The following is a 22,165-nucleotide window of genomic DNA, read 5'->3' as shown; positions in this document are numbered from 1 at the left end:
CCCCAGCAAGAGGGAAAGGTGGGGGGTGGGGGGAGAAATGCCTCCAAGGCCAAGCTGAAGAGCAGAGCACCCTGAGGGAGCAGCCAGGCTGCAGAAATGGCTCCATCCACCCCAGAGGCCCCGAGGAGCTCTCAGGACAGCGGCTTAGGGGCTCAGGCAGCCCAGGACTGTGGATGCCTCATTCATTCCGAGACCCGCTGCCTCAGCCCCCCAAAGTGTGGCCCTGGATCCCTTGTGTAAACCTCATCCTCAAGCACAGAGCAGGGCCATCCACGGAGACCTGGGGCCAGGCCAGGGCAGGCACAGCCAAGGACCCAGGCTCCACACATCGCAGAGAGCACTGACCTGAAGCAGAGCCAGCACCCACCCCTGGGTGAAATCAGGAGGAAGGCTCCGGAAAAGGTACTGCTGTCGGCACTCAGCAGTTTCCCTTTGTCATAGACATTCTTTTTTTTTTTTTTTTTCGAGATGGAGTCTTGCTCCGTCACCCAGGCTGGAGTGCAGTGGTGCCATCTCAGCTCACTGCCACCTCCACCTCCCGGTTTCAAGCAATTATCCTGCCTCAGTCCCATGAGTAGCTGGGATTACAGGCATGCGCCAACACACCCAGCTAATTTTTGTATCTTTAGTAGGGACAGGGCTTCACCATGTTGTCCAGGCTGGTCTTGATCTCCTGACCTCAAGTAATCCACCCGCCTCCACCTCCCAAAGTGCTGGGATGACAGGCGTGAGCCACTGCACCTGGCCTTGGACGTTCTCAATGGCTGCAGATTGATATTCTAAGACTGTTGGTGTCTGAGTAATAGATGTACAAGTCCAAAATAACTGAACAGTAAAATGTTCAGTCAGCCTCACTCTGGCATATCAAATCGCAGAACTGAAGATTTTCAGTGTCACCTGCCATGTTTAACCCCCTGCCGGGTTTACATATTTCAAACCAAAAGTGCCCGATAACCAGGTGTCGAGAGAGGCCCACTGAGGCAGGCACGTGGGCTCACACCTGTAGTCCCAGCACTTTGGGAGGCTGAGCCAGGAGGATCACTTGAGCCCAGGAGCTCAAGACCAACCTGAGCAATCTAGTGAGACCCCGCCTCTACAAAATATATAATACTTAGCCAGGCATGGTGGTGCACACCTACAGTCCCAGCTACTCAGGAGGCTGAGGCAGGAGGACCGCTTGAACCCGGGAGGTCAAGGCTGCAGTGAGCTGAGATTGCACCACTGCACTGCAGCCTGGGAGACTGCAGTGAGACCCTGTCTCAAAAACAAGGAATGGACTCACACAGCACCAGAGCCACAGTTCCATCCGAGCAACACTGGCCTCGCTGGGGGCACTGTGGATCACCCGCACTAACACAGAGAGAAGTGTGTGGGGACTTAGATTCTGAAACAACTGAAGCCCAAAACGGGATCTGTCCTCAGTTTCTGCTTCTGCCAACCCAGGAGACTGCTCCAGAAGGCGGAGCAGGTAGAGCATGATGGAGCCAGCCAGGAGCCACCTGAGGCCTGAGTCTCAGAGAGCAGCCTCTGCCATCCTCCCACACCGGGAAGGCAGGGACCCCGATGCTCCAGGCAGAGCCAGCTCCTCTGCCGTCGGGTGCTGAAGCATAGACTCCTCAACAGGAGTGGCACAAGGCGGCTGAGCTCTTCTCCATTTTCTGTTTTCCAGAATGTAGGTGAAAGCCTCACTCTGAAGAATCCTGGAAGAGTAGCTTATGATGCAGGTGGGATAAAGGTGTTTTGGGAGAAAAAAATCGAGCATCAGGCAAGACACCTGCAGAACGAGGACGTGAGGGTTCAAAGGAGCGCCCTGAACAAGTGAGTCGGGATGTGCTGCAAAAGGGACCCCGTACCTGAGCCACATTTGCCACCGAGGGGCAGAGCCCAGTCAGCACTGTGCGGAGACGCAGCCGTAGGCCTCCACCCGCCATGAACCCCTCAGCTCCAAGCCTGTGAAAGGGGTGCACTCCAGGGGGAAACCGACAGCCACTGACACCTTAACAATCACACTCTCAACAGCAAGTGGGAAATGACAGGACACCATGTGGCTAGGAGCCCAGATCAAACACCACTATCCCGGGGACCCCACACCCCAACACCCACGGCCAATTCACCCAACCCCAACACCCACACCCCAACAGCCATGGCCAACTCACCCACACCCCAACACCCACACCCTGTTCACCAACATCCCAAAACCCATGTTCCTTCACCCACACCCCAGCACCCACACCCTCTTCACTCGCCATCTCCCTGACACTGCTTCCAGGATCACAGGAGGTTTTCCAGGAGGAAATGTCTCTCTGGCTTGTTTTTCTGAGGGTCGCTGCCCTTGAGTGACGCATCCACACTCACGCTCTTCCTCCCCCTTGCAGACGTGTTCAGGAAGGCAGACACCAAGTCAGCACGCCATTCTCTCCTAGGGCCAAGGCCAGGGGTCTCCAGGTGCTGAGTGGGTGACCCTGAGCCGACCCAGGGTGTGGCCACTGCTCAGGGACAGCTGGGCGGGGAGGGGCTCCTCATTTGCTGCCAAACACTCGCCTTCACAGAGCAGCTGCTCCCAGATGCTTCAGGCAGCCCTCAGTGCCCAGGCCCTGAGCCAGGGAGCCATGGTGCCCCTTCCTCAGTCCCAGGCAGCCCCACAGAGCTGGAGGTGCCCGTCCCCACTCACCAGCCACCCAACTGCTGGCATGGACTCAGCACAGACCCAGCACCAGGCAGGTGCTCAGCAGAGGGTGGAGAAAGAGAGGCCTCACTCCGAGTGCCTGCCCTGCAGCCCGTGCCTCTTCCCTGTCCTGCACTTCCCGGGCTTGGGCCTGCTTCCCTCTGCGTGTCTCTCTGTGTTCCTCCATGTGTCTCCATGTGCCTGTGTGCTCGCATGTGCTTGTGTGTTCCTGCATGTGCCTTCATGTGTCTTCATGTGCCTGTGTGTGCTTGTGTGTGCCCCTGTGTTCCTGTGTGTGCCTCCATGTGCCATGTGTGTCATGTGTGTGCCATGTGACCTGGTGTCCTCTGGCCATTGCCCGGGTGCAGGTGCCAGGAGTGGGCTTGGCCCGGGATTGTGGATCCGTGCTTCCTCCTCTGGCACCTGAGGTGGAGGTTGGGGGCGAAGGCAGGCACTGGGGTCTCTCAGGCCCAGCAGAGCTTCAGTTTGCATAACCCTCTCCATCTACCCACACAGCCCGGTTCTCCCCACGCCCCAAGGCCAATTGCTGCTGTGAAGGAGGTCACTCTTAGGGCTACTGTAGAGCCACCTAACTTTCCTCCCGCATGAAGCCTAGTGTAGTGGGGTGATCCCCTGGGCTACGCCCACCCCGGGAAGCCACCGTGAGAGAGGAGCAGGCCCTGTGCGGGAGGCCGGCCATTTGCAGCCCCAGTCTTGGGTCCCCACAGTCCCCGGTGGAGGGACAGAGGTGGCCGGCTCCATCACCACAGGCCGGGCTATACTGGCAGCCTCTCTGGGATGGGCAGCCAGCTGTGAGGGCCAAGGACTCTAGGCCTGGGGGCACGTGTTTGTGGGACAGCGGCAGCTGCTGATGCCCTCGCCTGCTGACCCATCACGCATGGGGTGTCCTGAGCCCGCAGCCATGGCCTGGTGAGGGTGAACGTGGCTGCTGCTCAGGGGTCATCGCCGTGGCCTGGTGAGGGTGAACGTGGCTGCTGCTCGGGGGCCATTGCCATGGGTCCAGCCGCAGGACCCTCCTCACAGGAGAGGAAAACTGCATGCCCTGGGAGGCAGCCTGGGCCCCCACATCTGGAAGCTTCCAAGCCCCAGAGAGACTGAGCCTGAGCTGGAGCTCTTGCAGCCCCATCTCTGGTCTGCTCACAGAGCGGCAGGCATCCTCCTGCAGGATGGGGTGGCCTCTGTGGCTGCCTGGGGCCTTTCTGTGCCCTGCCCGGCTATCTGTGGGTGCCCACTTCCTTCTCGCCTGCCTGGCCCGCCTCACCTGCCTGGCCAGGCCACAGTGTACGGTGCTGTGTTGTGACCTCAGCCCCACGCATGGGGGACCTGGCGGTGGGAATGGCCTAGTCAGGATGAGGTCCAGCCTCCCCCAGACCTGGGCAGATCCCCACCTCCCTTCAGCTGCCGCTTCCTCCAGCCTCAGATATGTTTGGCTTTAGCTGTTGGAGGGTGGGGTGGGTGCTAGGCTCCAGCCAAGGGTGAGCTGCGTCCATGAGGACACTTGTCCCAGATACCCAGGGCCCAGGTGAGATGGCGCTGCTGAGTGTAGGGCAGTGTGGTCCCGCAGGGAGTGTCGCACTCCTGCTCTCACAGGTGCCCAGGTGCTGAGAGACACAGACTTGGTAGTCGCTCAGTCCGGAGAGCTTGATTCACAATGCCAAAACTACCGCCTGCCCCAGGCTCCACGCGGGATGGGCTGAGCAGCTGGAGGGGAGGAACCCAGGCAAGACCTCGGCGGCCACTGAGGTTCACACCAAGGACAAGACGCAGCCTGAGGACCGTGGAGCTCCAGACTCTGTATAGCTTCCAGAGGGTCATGGAGAAAGCACACCGCCCGTGGGGTCCAAGCATCAGTGCCAGAGTTCACAGGATCCTCTTCACGGAAACGGCCCGCACTTCCTGACCCTGTAACAATCCCACCTCAAGGCCACACTGCGGCAGAGACCCAGGGTTCTCCACCACATCACAAGCGCCCAGTAAAAGCTAAGTCCGTTGGACTGAATGTTTCGTGCTAAATTTCCTTCCTGTCTTTAAGATTTACACGTAGTAAACACTTGCAACAAGCCATATCTCAGGGAGTTCTTCGGCTTCCTCACCACCTCCACTTTGCAGATTTAAATGCAATTTTATTTCACCTTTAATCAAAATGAGTACACAACTCTCAACTTCGGGATATGCCATATACTGCATCAAGCTTTGTGCTTTTCCAAAAGTCTTTCAATTATTTCATACTTAGTACCCAAGACACCTCAGAAAATTAAATATGCTCATCTTTACGTTGAAAAAGTTCAGATTTAGAAACAGCAGCATCTCCCAAGGTCACAAGGGCTGCTGGAGCTGGGATTCACCTCCTGGGGGCTCAGCACAGGCCCTGCAAGCCCCACTGAGTCTGCAACAATGCTGGACAGGCCAGAGGGAGGGAGAGGGGCTGCCGCATTGCACGGAGGCCAGACGGTGGAGATCCCTCAGCTGCAGCCAAGGCTGGCTCTGATGCCTGTACCGGCGCCCCACACCTCCCGACCGCTCTTTTCTAGCCCCAGGGATCAACCCTCAGGACACAGAAGTGCTTGGGCTTCAGCCACCTGGGGCTGCTGTGGAATCTCTCATCGTCTCCCCAGTTGTAGATGTTTATGGGGTTCAGGTTCTGTTTTGTTTGGACCCTCTGGTCAAGTTGTCAAAGACCAGGAAATGAGCCCCCGCTTTGCCGGTCATGGGTAACCCGACAAAGCACTAACCAGAAGAAAGCGCAGCCAGGGCACGTCCAGGGCTGGGATGGCAGGTCAGCACCAGGCTCACCCTCACGGCTGGCGACTGGGGGATTCACAGGGAGGGAGGGAGGCAATTAACAGCCCTAAAGATAGTTCCCGAACAGAAACCACTCACTGATGTTTGCAAAGCCCAGAATGCCAAGGAGGGATTTTACCTGATGATATCCTTAGACACCATAACTGTCAACACTGTAACAAACTGAGCTGTCAGTCTGGACTTCTGGGAGATGGAGAAGCACATTCACGCTGCCATTTTCATCACAGTTTGGACCTGCAGAACCTTCCAGAACAGCCATCCCTCCTGCTCACCTTACAGTCACCTTCCCATGAAGGGCAGAAGTCCCGGCCACGGGGCAGCGGGCAGTCTGCCAGCCACATCTTCCCTCTCTCTGTCGTTAATCTTCAGGCAAAGCTGGGCCCAGCTCCCAAGGCTGGAAGCTGCCCAGTGCAGAAGAGAGACAGGGAGAGAAGGCAACCGGGGGCGGGAGGTGGGAGAGGGGCAAGGGGAAGAGGTGTGGCTGGCCAGCTTCCCGGGAGAGGAGAGGGACACTAGCTCTCAGGCCCTGAGCCCGGAGCCCCTCCTCACCCCCGGCCCCTTTGCAATTCACCTGGGTACAGAGGGCATTTCTGAATTCTTAGCTCCAGGAGCTGAATTTCAGTGGAATACCCTGAAATATTTTTATGAGGCACAGACAGGAGAGGACCTTGGTTGTACACCCAGTAGTTACAGGCATTCCCATGATCCACCTGCAAGACTCATCAGTTTCTAAAACCAACATCAAGGCCTGCCAAGGTGGCTCACACCTGTAATGCCAGCACTTTGGGAGGCTGAGGTGGGCAGATCACCTGAGGTCGGGAGTTCGAGACTAGCCTGACCAACATGGAGAAACCTCGTCTCTACTAAAAATATAAAAAATTAGCTGGGCATGGTGGCACATGTCTGTAATCCCAGCTACTTGGGAGGCTGAGGCAGGAGAATGGCTTGAACCTAGGAGGTGGAGGTTGCAGTGAGCCGAGATCGCGCCACTGCACTCCAACCTGGGCAACAAGAGTGAATACCTCAAAAAAAAAAAACAACATCATTGCTCAAGCCTGTTTACGTTTAAAGCACAGGACGGGGCCGGGCGCAATGGCTCACGCCCGTAATCCCAGCACTTTGGAAGGCCGAGGCGGGCGGATCACGAGATCAAGAGATTGAGACCATCCTGGTCAACATGGTGAAACCCCGTCTCTACTAAAAATACAAAAATTAGCTGGGCATGGTGGTGCATGCCTGTAATCCCAGCTACTCAGGAGGCTGAGGCAGGAGAATGACTTGAACCTGGGAGGTGGAGGTTGCGGTGAGCCGAGATCGCGCCACTGCACTCCAGCCTGGGCAACAAGAGTGAATATCTCAAAAAAAAAAGAAAAACCCAACATCATTGCTCAAGCCTGTTTACGTTTAAAGCACAGGACGGTCCTACCTTGCTGGTTTGGTTTTGTCCTGCTAAATCTTTGAAAGTCTTTCCATAACTCCTGTCAAATTTTGCCAAATTCAACACAGTTGGCATTTAAATATAACTTTGGGGTCGTGCGCTGTTCCTCTTTCGTAGCTGCCGCTGGGTTGGAAAGGCAGGAGGGGGTGCTCCTGGCAGAGCTGCTTGGTGCTCCGGGGCTGGTCTTTGGCTGCTGGTGCCTTAGGTTCCCGTCTAGAATCGGTCCCCATTGTTCCTCATCCAGACAAGCTCTGAGACTCAGAAGATTCGTTTAGAAAATGCCGCAGTGCAGACCCCACGAGTTAATTTCTTAAAAAGGCAACCTTAATTTCCTTGAAAGATTGTCTAAAGTGAAAGTACTCTGTGTCGTGGAGTTTGTGACGTAGCAGTTAAACATATGGCAACCGTTGCAGGAAGAGCAGGGTTAGAGGAATGACACTGGTACACGTCTCCTACGTTTCATGTGAAGTGAACAGGCTGATAATTAAAGATGCGTTTTCTTGTCTGTAGAATAACTACTAAAAATAGTACTAACAAGAGGAGCCGCAAAGACCCCCGCCGAGGAGTAAAACAAAGTACTAAAAAATTCCGATTCACCCAAAAACGCAGGAATGGAAGAACAAAGGAACAAAGCATGACAGATAAAACACAAATGACAAGATGAGACACTCAGAGCAGGACGGGGGATCTGCAGTGGCCTCTTCACTCATTCCACGAACGGCCAACAGAGAAACTCCACGTGCAAAGCAGGGATTGTTGCCAAGACCAGTTCCTCCATCTACAGACACCCACTTAAGATGCAAAGACGGGCTGGGTGTTTGTAGGATAGAGACGGATCCACAGTGGTCCAGATGTGGTCCCAGCGTTATGGGAGGCAGAGGAGGGAGGATCTCTTGAGTCTAAGAGTTTGACCTGTAAGCCCAACACTTAAGGAGGCCGAGCAGGGCAGATCACCTGAGGTCGGGAGTTCAAGACCAGCCTGACCAACGTGGTGAAACCTGTCTCTACTACAAATATAAAAACGTTCACGAGGCATGGTGGTGGACGCCTGTAATCCTAGCTATTCTGGAGGCTGGGGCAGGAGAATTGTTTGAACCTAGGAGGCAGAGGTTGCAGTGAGCCAAGATGGCACCATTTCACTCCAGCCTGGGCAACAAGAGTGAAACTCCATCTAAAAAAAAAAAAAGAGGTTGAAATCAGCCTGGGCAACCAGCCTACAAAAAATACCAAAAAGAAAAAGCTAGCTGGCATGGTGGTGTGCACCTGTGGTCTCAGTTGCTCTGGAGGCTGAGGTGGGAGCATCGCTCGGGCTGTGGTGAGCCAAGGTGGGGCCACTGCATTCCAACCTGGGCAAGAGTGAGACCTTGTCTCAAAAAAAAAAAAAAAAGTGGAAAAAAGAATAAAATAAGAAAAAGACGCACAGCGCCAATTCTGTGCATAAGAAAGCCACCCTGGGGCACTAACATCAGACCAGGTGTCACCCTTGAAGATAAAGAGGGGTATTCTGTAATGACACCAGGGTCAGTCTCTGTCACGATGACAGAAAAATCCTAAATGCCTAAAAATCTAATAACAGTTTCAAAATATACAAAGCAAAAACTGACAGAACTGAAAGAATGGAGAAATTCACTGTCCTGGTTGGTGATGCAATGGCTCTCGGGACTGCGAGCACAGCAGACAGGACCAGGAAGATTCGCGGGCATGAGGAGACTGTCAGCCACCTTCACCTCATAACTCAGAGAACGCCCACCCCACAGTCACAGAACACACGTAATTTTTGCGTGTACACAGAACATTTACAAAGACAGAGCTTATGTTAAACAGTAGAAACAAGTCTCAGTCATTTTAAAAAGTGACCTCCTGCAGTTTGTTCCTTCATCAAAATGGAATTAAATCAGTAAGATCCGAAGAGGGGGTTTAAAAATAAATACATAAATAAAGAGATTATTCTAAATTAAGCATGGGTCGAAGAAGAAATCAAAAAAAAATTAGCACGTAGTTCAAATACTGTTCAAAATATCATAAAAAAATTGTAGTATAGTCTTAGAAGAAGACCTTAAATACTGACATTTCAACAAAGAAGGCACACAGTGGTCAATACACTCATGAAAGGTTGTTCAACCCATCCGTCACAAGGAAATGCAAACACCTCACTGAGATCCACCAAAACACTCAGTTCTGCTGCCAACTGTGACCTGGCCGAGCCTGCCTGCCTGGGGGCAGAGGCGAGAAGGAGGAGGCTGGGGTGTGAGATCCACCTGTCCCAGGCAGGGGGGCAGAGGCGAGAAGGAGGAGGCTGAGGGTAAGATCCACTTGTCCCAGGCAGGGGGGCAGAGTCAAGAAGGAGGAGGCTGGGGATGAGATGTGGGTAATGCCATATCTGGGCACTGAGGAAGGAGAGCTAAGCAGATCCCCGGCATAAGTAGTGCCTGAAGAATATCTTAGTTAATAGTGTTATTACTCAGTTATTTCCTCTATATAATCCTTGTGTTAATTTGTAGTACAATTAGTGCCTGAAGAATATGTTACTACTCAATTATTTCCTTTGATATATATATATAAAAGGAATATATATAAGATATATATATACATATATATTTTAGTTTATAGTCTGAGGAATGTCTAGAGCAGACACAGTACAGAGTATGAATTAAGGGATAAACAGCTACACATATATAAGCATATCTTGCTTATAGTTGGAGGAATGTCTAGAGCAGACACAGTGCATTTTTTTTTTAAGGGAAAAGCAGTTATTCAAGGACAAGAATCTCTGGCCCAGGCGGCAGTGCCCCTGCCTGAAAGGGCACACACTACATGGCAGTCCAGCCCAGGCAGCCGCATTCAGTATGGTAAAGACACCACTGTATGGCAGGCTTGGAGCAAGAGTCACTCCTCCTGAAAAGCAGGTCCAGTACCTTGCATCCAGTTCTTGTGGAAAGCTGGCCTCTGGCAGGAATCCTGTGAGCGTCCAAGGGCTTAAAACCCCTCTGGTATCATCGGGTCTTGGTGGCTGTGAACTGTGCCGCTCTGTTGCTACCGTGCTGGCTCAAAGCATCCTCCTGTAGAAATCACTGGAAGCTGCCAGCAGGTGGCGGTAGACCCTGTCAGCTCTGTCGCTGCTGTGTGGCTCAAAGCATCCTCCTGTAGATAGCCTTAGAAGGAGCCTGCCATAGATAGGAGATGATGCACACTGCACCCTCCTTACTGCACACCGCCCACCTCCTCAGTGACCTAATGGTGGTGGACCTCTTGCTTATCGCTCACGTGATTGTCTTGACTCTATGACTATCTTTAAGATGACCTCACTCACTACCCTGCCCCAACCTATACCCAATAAATACAGACTCTTCTGGACATTCAGGGCCTCACCTGTCGCCACTTATAGGTGGTGTGCCCCCACCCCAAGCCCAGCTGCGCTTTCTTTGTCTTTCTGTGTCCTGTCTCTTTATTTCTCGGATCCTGCACCTCAGCACAGCAATAGGGGACACCCCACGACCCTGTAGGGCTTGTCCCTACAGTGAGATCCACCTGTCCCAGGCAGGGGGGCAGAGTGGAGAAGGAAGTGGCTGGGGATGAGATCCACATGTCCCAGGCAGGGACGGAGAGGAGGGGGACAGGACAGCAACATCTGCTTTCAGCCACGTCAAGTGTTTGGAGACGCGATGTCACCTCAATGCGAGGAACGGCCACTCAGGACACATGTGAACTTCCTCCAACCCACTTCTCACCAGGAATCAGAATCCCAGCCCCTGGGACCCTCAGCCCATAAACATCGTGAGCCAACAGCACCACCGAGCTTGCCACAGCCTTGACCTGAGGCTGCTTCAGAGAGCCACCCACGCTGCACCTGGGGAGACCCCATCTGCATCCACCCCCTCCTTTCAGACCGAGCCAGCCAGAGGCACCCAAAAAGACTATGCTGGGCCTCAGCTGTGGTGAAACCCAGGTTGGGGGCAATGGCAGGACCTGTGCCACCGTCTGCCCGGTCTCCTGGCTGGAGTCAGTCACCTGGCTAGTCCCCAGTCGAGGTGCAGAAAGCATCACCACCTGCACAGGAAGGCAAGGAAGCCCACAGCGGAGCCAGCACACATGTGGCCACGCCCCCAGCCCAGCCCCTCACACATTGGCCACGCCTCCTGTCCGGTCCGTCAAGCGTGTGGCCACGCCCCCTGCTCAGCTCCCCCCTCACTTATGGCCACACTCTATCCAGCTCCCTCACACGTGGCCACACCCTCTGCCCAGTCCCTTCACACACGTGGTCACACCCGCTGCCCATCCCCTCACACGCCTGCTGCACCCCCTCACACGCCTGCTGCGCCCCCTCCCCGTGCCCACCCAGGGCGGCCGCCTCTGCCCCAGGACTGACCCAGTGTGGGGTCCGGCTGAGCTCTGGGAGGCCCCCTGCCAGAGCTGTGCCCGCGTCACTGGCTGCACAGAGAGAAAGGAAGGGGCGGAGGAAGCCGAACCCTGACCACCGCTGCCGGAGCCGGGCGAGTGCTCTAGTCTTCCCGCCTGCCTATCCGCTTTACGTCCCTCCATAATAAGCGTGGCCCCTGCAGTGTGTGACTTTTATGATTTTCCTTTAGGAGAAACATAACCGCAGTCCTCTGTCCCGCCGCTCCTGCACGGGATGGCCCAGGCCCTGGGTCATCATGGGGGCATAGTTAACCCCATGCGCGCAGAGGGCCGCCTCGGAGCCCAGCGACAACACAGGTCAGGGCAGAGTTGGCCACTGCTGAATGGCTCCTGTTGTGCGCAAAGCTTTGACTTTTAAAGACTGCACACAGCCCATTCTGCATTATTTAGGGTGAATTACACTGCTGGGCACAATGAGAAGACGGCTCCTGTTGGTGCTGAGGGAGGCCTGGAAGTCATTGCTGGGAGCATGGGAAGGGTGTCCCCTGAGGCAGAGCCTCCCAAGGGACAGAGGCCACCCGGTGATGACCTGGGAGGTGGGTACAGGTGTGCGGGTCCCTCGGGGTCCACCATCGGAGGCCCCACAGCAGGCCCTAACCCCCTCCCATGTGTCCTAAGGTAGCTGTGGTCATTCCACACTTCTGACCTGGAAGTTCATTGCAGCACAGTTTACAATAGCAAAGACCTGGAATAAACCCAAATGCCCATCGATGTTAGACTGGACAGGGAAAATGTGGCACATATACATTATGGAATACTATGCAGCCATCAAAAACGATGAGTTCGTCTCCTTTGTAGGGACATGGATGAACCTGGAAACCACCATTCTCAGCAAACTGACACAAGAACAGAAAAACACCTCATGTTCTCACTCATAGGCGGGTGTTGAACAATGAGAACACAGGGACACAGGAAGGAGAGCATCACACACTGGGGTCTGTTGGGGGGAATGGGGAGGGACAGCGGGGGGTGGGGAGTTGGGGAGAGATAGCATGGGGAGAAATGCCAGGATAAAGGTGAAGGGGAGGAAGGCAGCACATCACACTGCCACGTGTGTACCTATGCAACAATCTTGCATGTTCTTCACAGGTACTCCAAAACCTAAAATGCAATAAAAAAAAAAAAAATGTGTCTGCCTTTCATCTTCTTTGACTCTGATATGAAAGATCTCTACTATCAACTAAGTTGCCAAAAGTAGTTATTGTTCCCAACCTGGCCACTCAATCCATGCAGGAGCCTCAGGTGAGAGCTCAGGTGCACTTCAGATGCAGCCTCAGGTGAGAGCTCAGGTGCGGTTCAGATGCAGCCTCAGGTGAGAGCTCAGGTGTGGTTCAGATGCAGCCTCAGGTGAGAGCTCAGGTGTGGCTCAGATGTAGCCTCAGGTGAGAGCTCAGGTGTGGCTCAGATGCAGCCTCAGGTGAGAGCTCAGGTGTGGCTCAGATGTAGCCTCAGGTGAGAGCTCAGGTGTGGCTCAGGTGCGAGCTCAGGTGTGGCTCAGGGTGAGAGCTCAGCCTGGGCTGCCTGGCATGTGAGCGCCAAGCCTGCCCTTGGCTTTAGAGCTGGTGTCTGTGCCTCGGCTTTCCGGTGACGGAGATGGTGCACCCAGCACTCCCAGTAGCGCGTTTGCCTTCAGGGCGGTGAGCCGCACTCCAGTGGGCGCACACGGTGCCTTCGCTCCCATTTTTACTGGTGAATGTAACAATTAATGAAATAAAATACAATTACTAATGAGACCAATGTTCACAATGCTGATGACGGATAGCCTTTTAGTTTTAACGAACTCATCTTCTTAAGCCGAGAAGCAGTTCAACATCAATGAGGACAAGGGATCCGGGCCCCGCGATCCCCACTCCCGGGCCTCTCTCCGCAACGTGGGCTGGGCGTCCTCCCCGCGGCCACACGGGGGCGCCGCAGGACAGCGCGGAGTGGGCAGGGGGCGAAGAGGGAGGGGCCGGGCGGAGGGAGGGGAACGAGGTGGTGAGGGGCAGAGGGAAGGAGGGGGGGCGGGAGAGGGATGCGGAGGGGGCTGGGAGGACGAGAAAGGGGTTGGGGGAAGAGCAGGAAAGAAGAACCGGGAAGGGAGTGGGAGGGGAATGGGGAGCGAGAGGCACATGGAGTGTGGGCTGAAGGGCGGGGCAGGGGCGCTGGAGAGGCTGGAGGGTCGGGGTCAAGCAGGCCAGGGAGTTGAGGGGTGGCCGCGGAGCTGGGGGGTCCCAGGTGCCTTTGGAAGCCCTGAGGGGGTTCCTCCATGATAGACCGGTGCCTGCAGCCTGGGGGCGAGATGCCTGGTGGGGGTGGGGAAGGACCCTGAGAGCAGGAGGGTCCCGGCAGCCCTGCGGCAGACAGAAGGAAGCCCCTTGAAGAGGTGGGAGTCCCCACCGTTGCTGAGGCTGCCCCCTCCCAAGGCCCACAGGGAAGGGGGTACCAGGTGACAGGCGTGTCCTGTGTCCTGCCAGGGTCTGACACAGGGGAAGGCCGAGGGTCATCCTGAAGGCTGAGCTGGGTGGGTTGAGGCCCAGGCACCAGCCTTCCCCTCTTCCTCTTTGGTGGCCACATTTTAGTAGCCAGGCCACTGACTGAGGGCACTGCAGGGTGGCCCCTCTTGTGCACACATGGGGACACCTGTGCACAGGCTCCTGGGTGGGTGGCGCGGAGGGCAGGGGCGTGGGCCCAGAACATAGCCTCCTTGTGCCCTCCCTGCCCTCGGGCCCAGAACTCACCCACCCTGCAGGCCCCAGGGCTGAGGTCAGGGCCTTGTTCCTTGGGTGCTCCTGTGAGTCCCCCACCCACAGCCCCTGAGACAACTGCCCCACAGTGCTGGGCAGCAGGGGTGGGGAGGTACAACTCCCCACCCAGGAGACCCCCAGAGCCCTTGCCCCACTAGAGGAAAGCAGATTTCCAAAACCCACCCCAGGACAAGGCTGGCTGGGGCCCTCTGAGTGAGTCAACGTGTGGGGCTGCCATCCTGCAGTTGGGCCCCGAGGGCCTGGATTCAGGTTTCTCCTGGGACCCCTGCCGTGTCACTGGCAGCTTGGCTGCTGTCTCCAGCCTCTGTGTAGGATGGAACCTCCTGAGGCCGCTGGGGTCTCTGTAGGTGCCTGGTAAGCAGAGGGTGCCGGGTTGTGAGGAGAGGGTCTGCTGCTTCCCCTTGAAGCCCTGCACCCGAGCCCTCCACAGCTGTGTGCGAGAACGCCCTCCCCTCCACGCCCCCACCACCACACCACCCCAGGGGTCCAGGCCAGCCTGGCAGGCAGAATCTCCGGAGATGCTGGCCCCCTCCCCACCAAGGGCCATGAACGAGGTTTCCCCTTTCTACAGGGCAGGGCTTCCCTTGTCGCAAACCCGGGGTCTCCCCAGGAAGTTCCCAACCTCCCGGGAGCATCGGAGCTGACCCTGCCTGGGAGAGGATGGACAGTCGGACCCAGCCACTGCCACTGTCAGGCCCCCACCCGGCAACACCCCCGCCCCTAGGAAATAGAAACTGGGCTCTTTTAAAATGAAAATCCAGTGGTGGCTGAAGGGCACGGTGATGGAGCCCTCAGTAATGATGACGGGGCCCTCACTCATGGTGATGGGGCCCTCAGCATTGGCCTCCGGAGGGAGGTCTTGACCTGCGGTGAGGAGTCTGCCTTTCTTCTTTTTGCCTTCCGTGATGTCAGTAAAAGAATCTTTGCCTTGGACGTCAGCAGGGAAGAAGGAGGGGGCGAGGGAGCCCTTGACCTGGGAGGCAAGGCCACCAGCGTTGGTCTCTAGAAGGGGTCGTGACCCCCAGGGACCAGGCCCTGGCCGCCTCCTTCCTTCCCATTGCCTTCAGCCACCTCTGCGACGGCGCCCTTGACATCAGTAAAGATGGAAAGGAAGGTGACTGAGGCCTCATCAGTGGCCACAGGGCCATTGGTGGCCTCCGAGAGGGCGTGGTTGCCCGCGGTGTTGGTGAAGATGTTACTGAGGGAGGGTAAGGTGAGGGAGCCCACCCTGCTGGCAGGGAGGCCCACACAGTCAAACAGGGTTGGCATGAGTTTCCCCACAGAGACCGAGCCATTCCTGAGGGAGACGGGGCCCGGGCCCTAGGCCACACCAATGGGGCTGCAGAGGGAGCCCCAGCTTTTGAAGAGGAAGCCGTCGAGCTCGAAGGTCTGGATGCTGCTGCCGAGGAGGCTGGGGACGTGGACGATGGAGTCTCCAAAGTCCACCCGGAAGCCTTTGCCCCCGACATGGTCACAGAATCCCCGCACAGGTTGATGGAGCCCTGGCCAGTGATGAGGCCCCCAGGGCTGCCGGTCATAAGGAGGGAGGCCCCCACAGGGGTGGCAGAGCCCTCAGTGACAGACGCCTGGTCATTGCCGTCACCCACAAGGGAGAAGGGGATGGCGGTGACGCCGCCACCATTGCTGAGGCTGTCGCCAGGGGCAGGCAGCTGTTTGCCCTTGGAGGCGGCAGCGGTGCCACTCCAGGCCGTGGTGGAGAAGGTGCCTTTGTGGTGTTGGCGCTCCAGGCAGGGTGTGGGGCCTTCTGGAAGAAGCAGACCCCAGCTCACAGGCCTTGCAGCAGCCCTCATAGGCCGCCCTGGGGAACAGGCTCGGGCCGAGACCCTCTCTATAGCAGTCCTTCAGAATGGGCAAGACCAGCCTGCAGAGGAAGGGCCACGCGCCCCGGGGCCTCACCTGGCAGTCCCCGGGCACCCGGCACCACCTGCATCGCTGGCTCCAGACTCACACCCTCACCAGCCCCTGGTGGCCGGCCCGGTCCCACCACAGGTGGAATAGGACCTGCAGGTGGGCCAATGCCCAGGCCTAGCCCCTGGACAGCGACTGCACTGGAGCCTGCGTGGTGGGGGCGGGGGCGGAAGAGGCTCAGGTGAGTGGAGTGGGGGAAAGCCCTGCTGGCTGAGGCCACACGACCAGACCTCGTGCTCTGCTCTGCGGCCTCCTTGCTCCCCCAGCCCCAGCTCCTCACTGCCCCTGCCCCACATCCCACACTCAAACCTCAAACCTCACCTACCAGCCACCAGGGCCACAGCCAAGGCAGCCCAGCACCGGCTCCTGCCTGTGCCGAGGTTCCGAAACCGCTGGCCCCTCGGCCACACACAAGCGGAGGCAGGCCCACGTGTTCCAGGCTGCAACCCGCTCATCCGGAGCACTGAGAAGCAAAGTGAACTTACCAGCAGTTTGGCAGCAAAACCCGCTCTGGCCTGGCCTCTGTGAGGTGTCACGCCTGCTGCGGGTTCGGCTTTTTGGTGAGTTGGGGTTAACACAGGAAGGGGCAGGCCTGCTGACTCACTTAGGAGGGGAAAGGCATGGATCTGAGGCTGTCGCTGGAGCTCAGCAAGTGGGGGTCGCTGTCCCGACTGAGGGGAGGCCATCCCCCCCCTCCGCCGTCACCTGCTAGCTGAGGGGAAAGAGGTCTCGGAGCCTGTGGTCATGGCCCAGGCAGCCCTCCTGGGCGTCACCAGCGAGGGGAGATTTGGGGGAGAGCACGGGGTGGGGGAGTTGGCTTGTCCACAGCGGTCACCAGACCAGTGACCATTCAGTAGCCACACAAGCAGCTGAGAGCTTTGGGGAACCCTGCACCAGTGAGAGGCTCTGCTTCAGTGCCAAGCAGTGGAACTTTCTGGATGACAGAATGTGCTACAGCCGCACTGCCCTGCCTGCAGCCTCCGACCACAGTGGCCACAGAGGCGGTGGACACAGTCGTGCTGGAGGAACTGCTGACTGTTTAAATGGGACTGAGGAGCCTGTCAAAGCCACGGGCACTGGGACTGTGTGTTGGGGCGCGGCCGCCTCAGTTCTCTCCCCAAGCTGGGCCCAGCTGCAGCCGTGTCCACAGCTTGGGCCGCCCAGAGCCGTCTCCACCTGGCTGTGGGGCAGTGGCATGCTTCCAAGCACTTCCCAGCCCTCAACATGGGTTATTACTCTCCTAACTTCTGCACACACAGGGCCCCAGGGGGCTCAGGCGCTGGGGAGCTGTGTCAGACACCAGGACAACGGCCCCTCTGCCAGGGCATTCCCACAGCGGGACTCACCAGCCATCATCCTGAGGGCCCGTTGAACCAGAAGTCTGCCAGGCTGTGGAGCTTCCCTTGGCCCTCCCGGCGGGCGAGCTGGAGATGCCTTGCTGGGTGGAACACTCCACCCTGCTGCACTGACGGCGCTTGTCCACAGCGGCCACCATGATGACGGCCCATGAGGCTCACAGGTGACCCACAGCCACCCCTGGCTCCCGATCAGGGCCGAGCACCCCTGAGGTGTGGCCAGCAGACGGCTGCGAGGTCACGGCAGCGCCATGGAAACCGGAGATGAGCCTTTGTCCAAGGGGAGTGCCGGCCCGAGGAGGAGCCGAGGGAGGGAAACGAAACCCCCATGAGGCACCCGCCATGTCTTTCCCCAGGACCCTGCGTCAGCCGTGTGGCAGCATAGAGAGGCAGGCGCTGAGACCGAAAAGGAGCACCCAGCCCCACCCTCCCGTCTCAGGGACAAGACAAGGCCCAACAGCCCCACCCAGCCTTTCGGGCCACCCAAGGGCCTGTGGAAAAGCACCTTAAGCCCCTCCCTCCCCAGGGTCCCCAGCCTCCAGCCACACCTCAAGAGCCCCACCAGCAGGTACTGGCGTCCTGGGACCAGGCTATGCTCAGGTAGCAGAACCCAGATGTCCCAGGGCTTCCTCCTGGCCATGATCAGGGCGAAGATGCTGGCCCACATGTCTGCCCCAGCCCATCCATTCTGCCGTCCAGCTCCACAGTGCAGGCTGAGGGCTGCAGCCACCAGGGGACCCAAGGAAGCGTCCCGCTTCCAGTGCCGGCCAATCAGCCACCTTGACAACAGCACGGTCTCCATGGCAACCAGATTTGTCTCAGAGATATGGGAAGCAGAAAGGAAAAATACAATACAATGCCATCTCCCGTGACCCCGACAGCCTCCCTGGGGCAGCACCGTGCTGGGCCCGTGGACACACAGGGGCCTCCCCCCGTGTTTACACAGATCACACTCAGGAACCATCCGCTGCCTCCTCTTTCTGCTGCGCATCAGGAACAGGGGCCCCCACTCGTCTGCTGCTGAACTCCTGGTATTTTTTCAGCTGTGGCTATCATGTAGCTCACCCAGCTTCTCTCTGCACACAGCACTAATGCTTTTCACACAGACAAAGCTACGAAGAACGTTATGGAACGTGTGTCATTGCAAATTGTCCCATGGGTGTGTTCTCCTAAGCTCTTTATTCATGAGAATAGAAAATATTTACATAAAATGCATAAACATGAATGCAGAGCTTCAGAAACTATTCTAAAGTCTTAGCTCACCACCTCCCAGAGGAAGAAACAAAACCTTGCCAGCCTGTTCCCTCCTGATTTCAGCCCTTGGCCCCCGCCCCCGCCCTCCTGGCAGAGGTGCCACCGGCCTGGCCGTGCCTGCGTGGATCAGGTAGGGTCCTCAACGCCTATGATGCCGCCCTCACCCAGCCCTTGAGCCGCGCAGCTTCTGAGCTTTACGTAAACACTTCGTGTGTGTGCCCAGCTTCTCACGCCGTTTTGGGTGGTTTCGTGTCTGTTTCAGCGGCATCGCTGTGCCTGGCAACCACCCGTCAGGGCACAAGAAAGGGTCAGTCAAGAAGGAGACGGGAAGTACGGCGGGGAGGCGGCTGCCAGTCCCTGCATGGCGACCTGGAAAGCTCCCCGCAGATCTACCGTGAGAGCCTCAGGCCACCTGGCTCTCACAGCTCCCATCTGGCCATCTCTGCCCTGCAGGCTGAACCATTTCTTCTCATTTGTCTACAACTCCACATGTTCTCTCTTGGTCTGTGTCCACTCTGCAGGTAACCCTGGCAAGCGAGTGCACTGCTGTCACCCTTCTCATTTCTTTCAAATCATCTTTGCTGAACACTTGGTATTCCGGCTTGTGGCTATCTATCATGCAACTTTATCAAATAACCTGTGGGATGGCGATTCTTTCTGGCCCTTCGGAAATGCATGAGCTCTTTCTGCCATGCAGCTAGGTTCAGGGTAGAAGAGGAAGTCACTGGGACAGGCTCCGGGAAGGCCCCTGAACCTAGGGTGGACCGCTGGGGAAGGCCCTGCTTTTCTCCTCCAGCTTCCCTTTCTTCTGTCCATCAGAGCATGGATGATGGCCGCCCTCCAGCAGCTGTCTCAAGCTTGGAGCTGTGAGCCCAAGGAGCAGGAAGGCGGGAACCTGCAGCCGTGGTGACAGCCGGAGGGTCGCCTACCTCTGGGTTTCCTGTTCACACAAGAAGTAAGCCAGCTGCCGCTGTGGTCTTGAGGCTCTGATCTCTGGCACTTTGGATTACCACGCAGCTAGCCGGAGTGATCCTAACTCATGTGCCGGGTGGCACCTGAGGTCCTGGGGTTTGCCGGTTGGTTCAGGGACACTGTGCATGTGTGGGCCCTTGTGATCCTGGTCCTGTGCCTGCAGTGGTCTGAGAGACACTGTCTTCCCGCTTGTCTCCAAAAGCCTCGGTCCACAAGGCCCCCACAGAGGACCTCCTCCCGCCCACCACAGCCCCCCAGAACCAGCATTTCCTGGCCGTTCCCCACCACACTGGGGCCACAGCCCTGACTGCCAGTAACCCCCACCACCTCCCCCAACAGGCTCCGCAGCCCTGGAGGCCACGCCTGGCTCTAAGTTTAGGGAAAAGGTTTGGAATGACAACTGACCATAATCACTCAAAATAACCTTTTGGATGGCAATTCCGACCCTTCTGAAATGCAGGAAGCTGGTTGCCCTGATATTCTTTGCTCAAGAATCGTTGGCTGTTCCTTAGACCCATCCCAGAAGACCTCCAGAGGCCCGGGCTGTGGACAGCAGAGAGGCAGCTTCTCCACGCCTCCATCTGGCTGCCCATGTGTCTGTCTCCCAAACCCACAAGCCATGCCCTACACGAGCTGCTTACCTGGCCTCTAACAGATCAGTCAGCCACAAGCTCACCTTCTTTTTCACCAGGGCTGGAGGAGGCAGGGTTTGTGCAGCACCCATGGGTCCCTGCATCAGCACCCACCTGGAGCTAGCCACGGGAGCCCGACATCAGGCTCTAGGACCCAGGCCTGCTGCAAACGCCTTCCGATCCCACTCCCTGCCCAGCCTCCCCGAGGGACTTCTCCAGGACAGGGTGGGATGGGGATGGGGGATCAGACCTGGGAAAAAACTATCAGGGGGAGCTGGGTGCTTCAGCACCGCTGCCCACCCGCCCTCAGCACTGCCTCCCACCCGGCTCAGTGGCTTAGCGTTCCCTCTCCCCACAGACACGTGCTCCCCTTCTGGGGACACTTCCTCACACACTGGTACCTGAGCTCAGTTTCTGGGGAGGGCAGGTGGCAGGCTGGGGAGTCCCACCACAGTCTCCCACAGGGAAGGAGGTTCAGCCTGGGCCTGAGGGGCAGATGCAGTCGATCCCAGTGAGGGAGGAGCTGAAGCCAAGGCCCGGTGGGGCGGGTCAGCTGACTGGATGGCGGTCCTTGCTCAGCAGGATCCCATCGCTGAGTGTGATGAGGAGAGGGAGAAAGAGAGGACAGGAAAAGGAGCTGGGCAGAGAGCGGTGGCCCCTGGCAGGTGCCGGGGCTCCCCCTCCCCCTCAACTCCTGGCTGCAGTGACAGGAACAAGGCCACCTCCCAGACCCCAGGCCCTGCAGCCCGAGGGCCAAGTCCCACAGGCTCCGTGTGGCTCTGCCCTTGTGCCGCCCAGGCGGGGGGGGGGGGGGTCCGGTCCCCGAAGCTGGGGACGCAGCCTCTGTCCGGCCATTCTATTGCTGAAGACACTTCCGCTGTCCAAGAGGCCCCTTGCTCTCCTGCTCCAACCTTTGGCCCTGCGGACTGGGGAGGCCATTCCGAAGGAGCCAGGCAAGGGGCCTCCTGTGCTCACCCTCCCGGCATCCCACCCCAAGGCCGCTCACTCACTGCTGCTCAGCCTGCCGCAGAGCTTGAGTGACACCCACTGCCCTGGAGTGAGAAGGCAGCACACATAAAACACACAACACAACACACACAACATACACACTACACACAACACACACAACACATGTACTACACACACACAACACACAATACACATGAAGAGATACACACGTACACAACACAAACACGACAATACACACTACACACCATAAACATACTACACATGAACAGAGATACATACACACCAACACACACAATACACATACCACATACAATACACATGAACACACACTGCACACACACACACACACACACACACGCACTGGGAGATTTAAAACATAAATTGACATTAAACTACTAACCACATTCTAGGAAGTTTAGAAAACAGCAGGGGAGGGTAGAAACCTGGCACCCATCTTAACAAAAATGACCGTTTTTATTCTTATGTGTAATAATTGTGGAAATATCTCATTCCATTTTTTAAAAGTTTATTCTTAAATTGGGCAGATAAATTGCGTGTTCGTTTTTAACTTCTGGGAAATGTTTCGAAAACAGGATAGAACAGCATTTTTATTTGCAAACACTATTAACCATTTCCTGTTCCAACCTCAGAAATGGCTGTGAATCAGGCGTTGCCTCTCCACACGGGTGCCCTTGGCCACGGCCGGCCGCCGCCCGTCTCCACCCTCCCAGCCCAGCACCCGCGGCCTCCCACTGCAGACGCAGTTTCGGGATGGTCCTGCTGTTTCCTGTGCTTCCCCAGCCCGGCCCTGCGTCCCTGAGTCCCTTTGTGGATGGAAACTTCCCGCGGGCCCGAGAGAGCGCGGGAAATCCCCTCCCCACCACTTTCCATCGGTGCTGGCTCCTGTTCCAGCTCACGATGCCCTGTCTCATCGCTGCCGTGAGCTGGGTGCCATGTGTCATGAC

General features: G+C 57.1%; 3 protein-coding genes across 3 annotated transcripts; 1 reads left to right on the top strand and 2 right to left on the bottom strand.

Annotated features, from left to right (window-relative positions):
* Positions 1–96: 96 nt before the first annotated feature.
* FAM240C (family with sequence similarity 240 member C) lies at positions 97–4,535 on the top strand. The gene is made up of 4 exons (XM_078375648.1): positions 97–236; positions 1,444–1,468; positions 1,670–1,818; positions 4,363–4,535. The coding sequence occupies exons 1-4, from the start codon at positions 97–99 to the stop codon at positions 4,484–4,486; spliced, it is 438 nt and encodes a 145-aa protein (XP_078231774.1). The 3' UTR covers positions 4,487–4,535.
* Positions 4,536–9,502: 4,967 nt separating this feature from the next.
* LOC144576501 (uncharacterized) lies at positions 9,503–15,062 on the bottom strand. The gene is made up of 4 exons (XM_078329201.1): positions 14,954–15,062; positions 14,252–14,440; positions 12,555–13,675; positions 9,503–12,443 (listed from the first exon to the last, which is right to left on the bottom strand). Exons 2-3 carry the CDS (start codon positions 14,304–14,306, stop codon positions 13,155–13,157), a joined length of 576 nt encoding a protein of 191 aa, XP_078185327.1. The 5' UTR covers positions 14,307–14,440; positions 14,954–15,062; the 3' UTR covers positions 9,503–12,443; positions 12,555–13,154.
* RTP5 (receptor transporter protein 5 (putative)) lies at positions 14,482–20,735 on the bottom strand. Its single transcript, XM_035306399.3, is given in 7 exon segments — positions 14,482–15,100; positions 15,103–15,555; positions 15,558–15,821; positions 15,824–15,874; positions 15,877–16,138; positions 16,141–16,165; positions 17,922–20,735. Coding segments are annotated over 7 exon segments (1,944 nt in total). The 5' UTR covers positions 18,365–20,735; the 3' UTR covers positions 14,482–14,654.
* Between the last annotated feature and the right edge of the window lie 1,430 nt (positions 20,736–22,165).

This window comes from Callithrix jacchus, chromosome 6, assembly GCF_049354715.1.
Source record: "Callithrix jacchus isolate 240 chromosome 6, calJac240_pri, whole genome shotgun sequence".
Taxonomy (NCBI): domain Eukaryota; kingdom Metazoa; phylum Chordata; class Mammalia; order Primates; family Cebidae; genus Callithrix; species Callithrix jacchus.
Note: the sequence above shows the minus strand (reverse complement) of the source record. Positions and strands in the feature narration are given on the sequence as shown.